Genomic DNA, 12055 nt, shown 5'->3' on the forward strand with positions numbered 1-12055 from the left:
GCACTCAGAATACATTTGATGCAGTTTTGCCATCTAGAGTCCATGCTAACAATGCTGATTATATGGAATAAAGCAAACTACCTTTGGCTCTTGGGCAGGCTAATCCATCTTTATACCGAAGAGCGGTTTACTCACCTGCATTCTCCAAGTTGAATATCCAGGCCAGATTACTACCTGTGGGTGATTTTCACCTGTCGCCGAAGACAGGATACTACAAAGCTTTGAAGGTAACTTGAAGATTGACCTTTTGACATTTCCAGACTCTCCCTTAAGCAGTGCCCTAGCAGCCTTTCCCCCCCTATGTTCTTTAACATCATAGAGAGAGTAACAAGATTAATCAAGCTGATAGGCTTCAGGAGTGTACAGAGACATGAAAAAGGAAGGTGATATATAAAAATGCATTCCATTTAGAAAGTACTTTATAATTTGAAGTACTTAAAATTTATCACATTCAATTAACATGTTTAGAGCTTTAACATCTCAGTTGTGTTTTTAAACTCACATTAAAACCAGAATGTGTGGCCTGTGAACGTCCTGCTAGGTAACTGAATAGGATAGGAGAGCAGGGGCTTAGGCCTTCAGTCTGAGGGTCAAGGTATAAAAAAATTAGCTCTCCCAACCTCCCATGAAGAAAAAATAATTTCAAAGCCATAAAGAATAATTACAATTAATTTGGAATTGATCCTTCTATAAAAGCACATCTCCTAACTACCCGCCAAGGGAAAACTTTTCTAAGTATACATATCTTAGCATCCTTAATTTAGGGATAGCCTAAAGTAGGTTAAAAAGATTAAAAAACATCTACATTTTTAAAAGCCATTTTATTTACACCTGATACTTACAATCACTAAAATGACAATTTCTCAATAAGCTGCCCTTGCAAAACAGCTGCTTTTTTTCCTAATTTGTGGTAAAAAGTCTGTTTATATTCTGTGCATTAGGTATTTACAGGGTTTTAAGTTTTCCCAACAATGTATTATTAATCTTTATCACTCCATCTTTAATCTTTCCTAACTTAAAACAACAACAACAAAAACTTTAAGCAAGTCAAAATTACAATCTACTATTTTGGAAATACACCTCATTATAGAGTAAGCTTAAATTTAAGGGATTCTATAAGATCTTAACAATTCAATCTACAGTAAATAACTGACCACACAATTAATTAGGGATTCCCTCTTAAAGGAGGCCTCACTGGCTAGAAGTATACCTGACTCCAGTTTTCTAAATAACCTGCCCTCCCTACTATAACCTTCATTCATTCAGTCAACAAGTATTTACTGAAGGCTTACTACTAGCTCTGTTTTAGGCACAAGGGACATAATCCTATCTAATAAAAACCTAATACGCTAAGTGTCCAGTTGTCTGGTTGTCCATTCAACCAATCAAAGCATAATTTGCTAATGATATGCTAAGGCTGCTCAACAGCTTGCTATGATGTGCACTGACCACCAGGAGGCAGATGCTCCAACCAGTAGGTTAGCTTGCTGCTGGGGTCCGGCCAATTGGGACTGAGCTAAACAGGCCGGACACGCTCTGGAGCCCTCTCAAGGTCCCTCTCTGGCTGGCCAACCTCCTGTGTCCCTCCCTGGCCCAGACTGTGCACCAGTGAGGTCCCTTGGCCTGGCCTGCACCCTCTTGCAATCTGGGATCCCTCAGTGGATGTTGGAGAGCCGGTTTCAGCCCCACGGCAGAATGACCAGTCGCTATGACGTGCACTGACCACAAGGGGGCAGACGTTCAATGCAGGAGCTGGCCCCTGGTGGTCAGTGCACTCCCAAAGAGGGAGCACTGCTCAGCCAGAGGCCAGGCTCATGGCTGGCGAGCGCAGCTGTGGTGGCAGGAGCCTCTCCCGCCTCCATGGCAGTGCTAAGGATGTCTGACTGACTGAAGAGCGGGCCTAAGCTGTCAGTTGGATATCCCCTGAGGGCTCCCAGACTGCAAGAGGGCACAGGCTGGACTGAGGGACCCCGCCCCCCAGTGCAGAATTTCGTGCACCGGGCCTCTAGTAGTGAAAAAAAAGGCAACCCCACCCCCTTCATAGAACTTATTCTATGATAGAGACAGACAATATATATGATCACTAAATACACACACACACACACACACACACACACACACACACACGCACGCATGCACGCACGCACTAAGGGGAAACAGTAAAGCAGAAAATGTACAGGAACTATTGGGAAAGAATGTGATTAAATTTTAAGTAGGGTAGGTGTTATTGAATAAATGTTTGTACCTATTCCCTCCCCAAATTCACATATTGAAGCCTTAACTGCCAGTGTGGGTGTATTTGGAGATGGGGCCTCTAAGGAAATAATTAAGGTTAAATAAGGTCATAAGGGTGGGGCTCTGATAGAATTTGTGTCCTTACAAGAAGAGTCTCTGTGGGGACACAGGAGAAAGGCCATGTAGGAGCACACAGCGAGAAGGAAGCTGTCTGCAACTCGAGGTCAGAGCTCTCACCAGATACCAACACCTCTGGTGCATTGATTTGGGACTTCCAGTCTCCCCAAGTGTGGGAAAATAAAATTCTGTTGTTTAAGCCACCTAGTCTGTAGTGGTGTGTTACTGCAGCTTGAACAAAAGCAGAAGAGAAGGCACCATATTGTGGGAATTAGGGCTCAGGAAACCAGCACAGAATGTTATATTCTGACTACTGTGATTATCCTTCATCTCTGATATAGGAATCTCATGTTTTCTATCAGCAATAGTGAAACTGACAACCTAAGTTTATCTGCAAGTAAACTTAACATCTGTAATCTCAACATTTTACAGATCCATGACTTCCTAGAGCAGTGAAGGGCAGACACATAGGAGATAAGATCAGAGAGATAATATGGAGCCAGGCCATGGAGGTTCTTGTGGGGCACAGTAAAAACTTAGATTTTACTGAGTTTGAGATGGTAGGATTTTGAGAATAGAGTGATATAATGTAATTTTCATTTAAAGGGATCACTCTTCCTGCTGGGCATATCCTACAGGGAGTCAAGGTTGGAAGAAGGGAGAACAGTTGAAAAGTCAGTATGACAATCCAGGTGAGAAATGGATAGAGGCTTGCTCCAGCCAGGTTGGTAATAGTAGAGATGTTGAGAAATGATCAGTATCTGAGTATATATTAAAGGTCAAGCCAAGAGAATTTGCTAATAATTGGATTTAGAGTGTGAAAGAAACATAGTGGTCAAGGTTGATTCTGTCTTTGACCTGAGAAATCAGAAGGATGGAAACACTAATAAATATGGGAAAGCCTATGGAAGAAAGAAAAGGATATCAGAACTAAGTTTTGGATGTGTTAAGTTTGAGATGCTTACTAGGTGTCCATTGGGTGTCAAATAACTGGATATTTATATGTCAGGAATCTGAGGATAGGTCCAATCTATAAAAAGAAATGAATGACCTATCCTATCTAATAAAAGAGAAACATGCAAATTGACCGTACCTCTGCTACGCCCACAAGCCACGCCCACCAGCCAATTAGGAGCAAGTATGCAAATTAACCCAACAAATATGGCGGTGGCCACAGAGCTGGAGAGAGCAGGAGGCTTGGATTGCCCCTGGCGATGGAGGAAGCCAAGCTTCCCACCCGCCTTGGCTGGCTCTGGCCTCCACTCAAGGCTACAAAGTTTCAATTATAGAAGATAAATAAATCCCAGATACCAGGGCCTCTGCTTGGGTCGCCGAGGGGCATGGCCAGCCTGCAAACCACCACAAACCCCTCGCCCAGGCCGCTCCATGCTCCAAGGGAACCCCCACCCTGATCCGGGACACCCTTCAGGGCAAACCAGCCGGCCCCCACCCACACACCAGGCCTCTATCCTATCTAATAAGAGAGTAATATGCAAATTGACCATAACTCCAACACACAAGATGGCTGCCCCCATGTGGTCAAAGATGGCTGCCCCATGTGGACACAAGAAGCCCGCCACAAGATGGCCAGCAGAGGAGGGCAGTTGGGAGGAACCGGGCCTGCAAGGGAGGGCAGTTGTGGGCAATCAGGCCAGCAGGGGAGGGCAGTTGGGAGGGACCGGGCCTGCAAGGGAGGGCAGTTGGGGGCAATCAAGCCTGCAGGGGAGGGCAGTTGGGGTGACCAGGCTGGCAGAGGAGGGAAGTTGGGGGCAACCGGGCCTGCAGGGAAGGGCAGTTGCAGGGGACCCAGGCCTGCAGGGGAGAGCAGTTGGGGGGACCCAGGACTGCAGGGGAGAGCAGTTAGGGGGGGACAGGCCTGCAGGGGAGGACAGTTAGGGGCAATCAGGCTGGCAGGGGAGCAGTTAGGCATCAATCAGGCTGGCAGGGAGTGGTTAGGGGGTGATGAGGCTGGCAGGCAGAAGCAGTTAGGGGCAATCAGGAAGGCAGGCAGGCGAGCGGTTGGGAGCCAGCAGTCCTGGATTGTGAGAGGGATGTCCGACTGCCTGTTTAGGCCCAATCCTACTGGGATCGGGCCTAAATGGGCAGTCGGACATTCCTCGAGGGGTCCCAGATTGGAGAGGGTGCAGGCTGGGCAGAGGGACCTCCCAACCCCCGTGCACGAATTTCGTGCACTGGGTCTCTAGTAAGATTATAAATGGCATTTAAAGTCATGAGGCTGGCTGATCTCATCTCAGGCTTGAATACAAATAGAAAACAAAAAAGGTTCAAAGATTGAGTATTTGGGCATTCTGAGATTTTAAGTCCAGTGAAATGAGGAGGAAACAGTAAAGAGAACTAAGAAGGAATGGTTAGAAATGTAGGAAGAAAACTAGGTAAATAAAGTGTTCTGGAATCCAAGTGAAGTGTTTTAAGGTAGAGATGATGGTAAATTGTGTATTGTGTTGCTGATATGTCAAGTAAGGTATTGCCTGAGAACTGACTACTGGTTTCAATAATGAGGTCAGTGATAACATATATGGAGATTTTTGCTGATTGGTATGGCTGAAAGCTATGGGTGAAATGCAATCAAGAGAGAATGGGAGGTAAGAGATCAACCAAAGAACTTGTATGTATATAAGCATAATCAATGGACACAGACAATGGGGGAGGGGGTGTAGGTCAGGAGGGGGGAGGGGATGGAGGTGGGGGCAGACTGGGAGACAACAATGGGGAAAAAAGGGGATATATGTAATACTTTCAACAATAAAGAATTAAAAAAAAAAGAATGGAAAAATAAAATCGGAAACAGTGAATATAACAACCATTTAAAGGAGTTTTACTTTAAAGAAATAAGTGAAATGGGGCATTACAGAAGAATAGATTTAAGAGAGGGTTTTTCTTCTTTTAATGGAAGAAATAACAGTATGTATGCTGATTTAATAGAAACATTTAATATAATCAGAATTATACAATTATATGTAATATAAATATAACATATAATTACAAAAAGGAAAAATTGCTGGATTGACTTTCTTGAGCAGAATCTAGTGCGCACGTGGAGAAGCTGACCAAGTTAGGAGTTTACACAGAATAGTCATAAAAACAGGAGGGAATATAGAGACCATGGAGAATATAGAGAATATAGAGACCACAGGCAGACAGGTTGGCAGTTATAGTTCTTATCTGGTTGTTTCAGTTTTCTCAGGGAAAGAGGACACACATTATTAGCTAAGACTGAAAACAGTGGGGGAGGTACTGGAGGTTTGAGGAGAGTGGAGAAAATTGCAATTGTTGTTCAAGAGGGTGAGAGAGAACAAAATAACAATAGTATGATTACCCAGCAACACAGGAGCCCATAGGAAGTTATTGACGATGTATTTCAAAACAAGACTATTAGTGTGGTTATATATTTTCCCCGGCCATATTCAGCTATACAGGTATAGAAATAGTAGGCAGAATTAAATTTAACCAGGATTTTGATTAAGCTTAATATGCATGAGTGCTATTGTGATTTATAATATGTATTTGGTCTTCATTACCAGTTGGGGCAGGGACCTTCGGAATTTCCTAAGTGATGAGAGCTACACAGGTGTCTTGTGTTATGTTAAGGAGGTGACTCTGGCCCTTGCTTTAGGGTGGAGGCTAGTTGCCAGGGGAACCAACCAGTGATTAGAGGACCTGCCTGAGGTAGAGGGGCTGGAGATAGAGTTCAATAACCAATGAATTCAATCAATTATACCAGTGCAGTGAAGCCTCCATAAAAACCCAAAAGGAGGGGTTTGGAGAGCTTCTGGGTGGGTGAAAAAGTGGAGGTGTGGAAGAGGCATGGAAGCTCTGTGACCTTCCCACCTACTTTGTCCTGGCATCTCTTCTATCTGGATATTCACCTGTATTCCTTCATAATAAACTGGAAACAGTAAGTAACTAGTTTTTCTGAGTTCTATGTGCTGCTGTAGCAAATTAAACCCAAGAAGGGGTTGTGTGCTCAGATTTATAGCCAAAGCATAGGTAGTAACCTAGGCTTGCGACTGGCTCCTGAAGGAGTGTGGGGGACAGTCTGGTAAGACTGAACCCTTAACTTGTGGGACTGAGCCCTTAACATGTGGGATCTGACGTTATCTCCAGTATCAGAATTGGGTTAAATTATGGGACACCCAGCCAGTGTTGCAGAGAATTGCTTGTTGTGGGAAAAATCCCTCCACACCTCTGTGTAAGAAGTGTTGTGAGTGTGGCACAGGAAAAGCACAGGAGGAAGGACTAGGTTTTTCCTTACACAAGAGGAACCAACTGCAGGCTGTTCCATTCCTGCCTGCGAAGTTGCATTTGCATGACCAGCATCACCTGGGAGCTTGTTAAAAATGCAAATCCCTAGCGCTCAGCCCAGACCTACTGAATCAGAAAAGCCGGATGGCACCCAATAATCTGTGCTATAACAACCCCTATTGATTCTGATTCCAACCACAGAGGTCGCCACTAGAATGGATACTCTCCAGATGAGTTCCCTCTAAAATTCAATAGTTTAGCGATCTCAAATTTCCATATCATTGATTAGAATTAATTTTCAAGATAACCAAGATAAACTTATGTGAAAAGATTCCTTAGAAAAGAAGTGGGGTTTTCTTTGTGAAGAGTGAAGTATGGTAGCAACCATACTTAGGTAAAAACTGCTGTTTGAATTTTAACCCTGCTATTCTGGCTTCTGCACGCACTTACTTGCTTAAACAATAGGGTAGTTACCTCAGCTTCCAGACTGAAACCTGGAAACTCACAAAGGTAATTTTCCTGTGCCTGTGGACCAGAACTACAGGAGACTGATTCCCATTGACTCATGCAAAAATTGCTTTCGCAAGATAGGGCCACATTCTAATGTCCAGCAGGATGTGGCTGGGAACCCCCCTGTGGGTTGTTCCCAGCATTTAGAATTTAGAATTTAGAACAAAGGAAAATTTTTGTGGTTTAGACCTTTAAAAGGCCTGCCTACACTTGAAACGGAGCGGTCGTGAGTGTGGATTCCACCTGCATGTGGTGCTCTCGCGGCCGTCCTGGCCAGCTCAATAAATCCTTGCCTGCTTTTTTAATCAATCAGCAGCCTCCACTGGTCTTATTTTTGACTCCAGGGTTCGACCCCACAACAAAGAGGTTTTTGATTACTAATTCCTTCTCCTTAGTAGTTACAGGTCTGTTCAGACTTTCTATTTCTTCGTGATTCAGTCTTAGTAGGTTATGTGTTTCTGGGAATGTATTCATTTCTTCTAGGTTATCCGGTTTGTTGGCATATAATTTTTACTTCTATGGTATCAATTGTATTGGCTTATTTTTCTTTTCTGATTTTATTTGAGTCTTCTCTTTTTTTCTTAGTGTAGCCAAAGGTTTGTTAATTTGGTTAACTTTAAAAAAAACACAGTTCTCAATTTCACTAAAAAGTGAGCTAAGGGCTAAAAGAATTGTGCATATTTCTTTAAAAATTAGAAATGTAGTAAAAATGTTTTCTTATTGTGAAATAAATTTATAATTAAAAAAATAATCCTCTGTATGAGTTTGTTTCAGCTTTGTTGGCTCATTTTATTTTTTAGATTCCACATAAGTGAAATCATACAGTTTTTGTCTTCCTCTATCTTATTTCACTCAGAAACAAACTCAAAAATGCAGGGAACAAACTGATGCTTGCCAGATAGCAGAGTTTTGGGGGATGGGTGAAAAGTGAAGGAGGGGACTAAGATGTACAAACTGCCATTTATAAAAAAAAGTCATGGGTATAAGGAATATAGTCAATAATATCATAATAATAACTATCTATGGTGTCAAATGGTCACTAGACTTATGGTGATCACTTTATAAAGTATATAAATGTCAATCACTAATGTACACTTGAAACTAATATAATGTATGCCAACTATAATTTAAAAATAAATTTAAAAATGATCCAAATAGATTAACTTTTAAAATACAATGCATGTTATAGTTTGAATTGTACCCCCCGCCCATTCATATGTTGAAACCATAAACCCCAGTACCTCGGACTGTGACTTTAAGATAGACTTTAAAGAGGTGATTACATTAAAATGAGGCTGTTAGGGTGGGCCCTAATCCAATAGACTAGTGTCTTTCTAAGAAGAGGAGATTGGGACAGGCAGCTCCCAGGGGTACATGCATACAGAGGGATGGCCACCTGCACATCTAGGAGAGGCCTCAGAAGAAACCAAAATTGCCAACACCTTAATCTTGGACCCCTAGCCTTCAGAAGTATGAGAAAATAAACTGTTGCTTAAGCCACATGCATGCATTTATGTGAATTTGCAACACTAGTAGAGAGAGCTATTCCACTTACAATCTATAATAATAAAAGTGCAATATGAAAATCGACCAGCCGAAAGGCGGAAGGACCACCTGGAGGACCTTCTGGGTGAAGCTGGGGCTGCGGGGGCTGAGGCAGCCAGGGATGCGAAGGCTTTCTCTTGCACGGATTTCCTGCACCGGGCCTCTAGTCCTACATAATGAAAGCCTAATATGCTAAGTGTCTGGTCATCCAGTCATCCATTCAATCAAAGCATAATATGCTAATGATATGCTAAGGCCACTCAACTGCTTGCTATTACGTGCACTGACGACCAGGAGGCAGACGCTCTGACTGGTAGGTTAGCTTGTTGCTGGGGTCTGGCTGATCGGGACTGAGAGATATGGGTTGGACATGCTCTGGAGTCCTCCTGCGGTCCCTCCCTGGCTGGCCAACCTCCCACATCCCTCCCTGGCCCCAATCGTGCACTGGTGGGGTCCCTTGGCCTGGCCTGTGCCCTCTCATAATCTGGGACCCCTCAGGGGATGTCGGAGAGCCAGTTTCAGCCTGATCCTGCAGGCCAGGCCAAGGGACCCCACTGGTGCACGAATCTGTGCACCGGGCCTCTAGTAAGTAATAACTCATGTATATGAATTTAGCACATCCAGTTTACTAAGAAAACACAACTTTATCTAACTTACTATACCATATATGTGTGTTCTTTTAAATTAAAACCCCTTATGCTATCTATACTAATAAAAGCCTAGGTGGCCCTCGCGCCCTCACATCATCACAAGATGGCCATCCCCATGTCGTCACAAGATGGCTGCCCCCACGTTGTCGCAAGATGGCTAGCAGGGGAGGGCAGTTGTGGGCAAACAGGCCAGCAGGGGAGGGCAGTTAGATGTCAATCAGGTCAGCAGGGGAGCAGTTAGGGAGCGATCAGGCAGGCAGGCAGAGAAGTGGTTAGGGGCAATCAGGCAGGCAGGCTGGTGAGTGATTAGGAGCCAGCAGTCCCGGATTGTGAGAGGGATGTCCAACTGCCAGTTTAGGCCCGATCCCTGTCGGACATCCCCCAAGGGGTCCCAGATTGGAGAGGGTGTAGGCTGGGTTGAGGGACACCCCCTCCACTGCACAAATTTCGTGCACCGGGCCTCTAGTATATTAATAAAATTCTTTTTTACTTAAGAAATGTTTTTCAGATAACTTTTATCATAAATAGCAAAGAGAACAAATTAAAAGATATTAAAAAGAATAACAGGAGGAATCTCACTCATCTCTTCTTTGAATGAAAAAAAGATAATTCAAGTAGGTAGAGAATACAACATATGCTTTGAGCAATAGGATAAAAAGGAAAGAAATTGTGTGAAAAAGATGAGAAGTTTATCAAAGATGTTATGCTGTTATTTTCTGAGTCTATTTTTTAATCATTTACCTTATATTATCCATATCTTTGCCATTTATCCTATATTTGAGAGCTTTCCATTACTTTGTCTTCAAAGACTTCTATTGCATTTTAATTTTTATCGTATTTTTTATTTACAAAAAGTTCTCTCTTCACCTCCAATTGTTCTTCCCTCCCCATTTTTGCTTCATAGATGCAATAACTTCTCTCTCCCCTCCAAGACATTAAGTTATGTATATTCTGTTTGAATAAATGTTTTCTTCTCCTTTCATTTTCACTGTTTTTTCTATGCTCCACCCCTCCCCCTGCCGAGCCACCTCAAGTCAGATAATTCTAGTTTATTTGTTCTGAGTTCTTCAAGAACGATACAAAAACACTCATAGGCTCTGACCTGGCATGGAACTTTGGAGAAATTCTTCAACTCATTAAAAATAACTTTTTAACTTTTGCATTGAGGTTTTTCTTCAGTTCAGTGCTTCTTAGGAACTTCTTTTCCAAGGCACTGTTTAGGTTGGCTGTTCCAGTTTGCTACCATAGAAGTGGTTGTGCTATTTTACCCCAAAGGAAAGGTAAGTTGCAATACCACAAATGTTGGAATAGTATATGACTTATGAAATTCTCAATAGTTCCTATTATACAGAATACATCGATACAATGAATGTATTATAATACCTTATATCTAAATTTTAAAAAGTGGCCAAGAAGGAATAACTAAACTCTTACCGCTTGGCAATACCATGACTGGCTCTGTGAGTCTTTGTTCCTCTGCTGAAGGGAGGCTCAGGGACATGATTAACACCATCCCCAGACTAGTTCCAACAAACAAACAAGGGGAGATGGTGGAGTCATTTTTCCGAGCGAAGGACTCCATGAAGTACAGTGCTGTAATTGCTTCTTTCGAGTCTTTGTCAATACTGGAAATGCTAGAGCTTCTAGAACGAGTATAGGAGTTTTCTCGGTTGTCTGTGGAAATTTAAAGAACAAAAATTAAATGTTAGTGTATTTCCAGAAAAAGTAAAGTCAGACTTAGTACATGAAAACCAAAATTATGAAGGGGACATAGAATTTTATTCTTTGTTAGCTGATCTGGAAGGCAGCTTATCCAGTTCACCAGTTATTTTGAAGAGGAAGAGACTAAAGTGCAGAGCACAAATCAAAAATGTAAGCAGGGCTAGGACTAGAACTTGACTCTTCAGTTCACCATGCTTTTCTCTCTACATCACCTCACATGTTAGTTGAAATTCTCTAATCTGGGAAAAAAAATTTAGTCTAAATAGTCAAAGTTACAAGAATTTCTGGTACCATTTTAATTATGCTTCCCGTCTATCTCTCAATTGTTGGAAGTATTTCTAACGATTTCTTGGCAATTTCCACTTACTGACAACATGGTGGCTGCTAACCTGAAGGATCACAAATGCTCTAATACCGTGGTCAGCAAACTGCGGCTCGTGAGCCACATGCGGCTCTTTGGCCCCTTGAGTGTGGCTCTTCCACAAAATACCACAGCCTGGGTGAGTCTATTTTGAAGAAGTGGCGTTAGAAGAAGTTTAAGTTTAAAAAATTTGGCTCTCAAAAGAAATTTCAATCGTTGTACTGTTGATATTTGGCTCTGTTGACTAATGAGTTTGCCGACCACTGCTCTAATGCATTTCCTTAATGCACTTTTTGGTTTTGCTATATCTGGAGTAATTACAGTTGTAAAAAATTGAACTATTTACCAAGGCCAGACAGCAAATGTTATCTTCCTGAACTAATTCCCAGCTTCCTGCCTTGAATCCAAATTCAGTCCTAATTCATAGGGCCAAAAAAGGAGCTGTGGACAATGCCATCTTTCTGAGGCTTCAGCCCACTTAACACACAGGATGGTTTCAGGTTCTCCTGCTCATCAACACTTAACAGTGCACACACTCCAGCAGCATAAACTCACCACCTCAGTTAAAGGGTATTTGGAAGGCTGTATTCTTAGGAACTCCCCCAGAGTACAAGTTTCTCATATTCTTCTTTCTATTGCCTTCACTCACCTT

The 12055-nt window shown here is 42.6% G+C and overlaps 1 protein-coding gene across 2 annotated transcripts in view; it reads right to left on the reverse strand.

Annotated features, from left to right (window-relative positions):
• STXBP5L (syntaxin binding protein 5L) overlaps positions 1–12055 on the reverse strand; it is a 218925-nt gene that overhangs the window by 12567 nt on the left and 194303 nt on the right. For both annotated transcript variants that reach the window (XM_054713945.1, XM_054713944.1), the window contains one exon: positions 10755–10994. In XM_054713945.1, the coding sequence (XP_054569920.1) occupies positions 10755–10994 (240 nt within the window). The remainder of the gene's footprint in view (positions 1–10754; positions 10995–12055) is intronic.

The sequence above is a fragment of the Eptesicus fuscus genome, chromosome 3, assembly GCF_027574615.1.
Source record: "Eptesicus fuscus isolate TK198812 chromosome 3, DD_ASM_mEF_20220401, whole genome shotgun sequence".
Classification (NCBI taxonomy): Eukaryota; Metazoa; Chordata; class Mammalia; order Chiroptera; family Vespertilionidae; genus Eptesicus; species Eptesicus fuscus.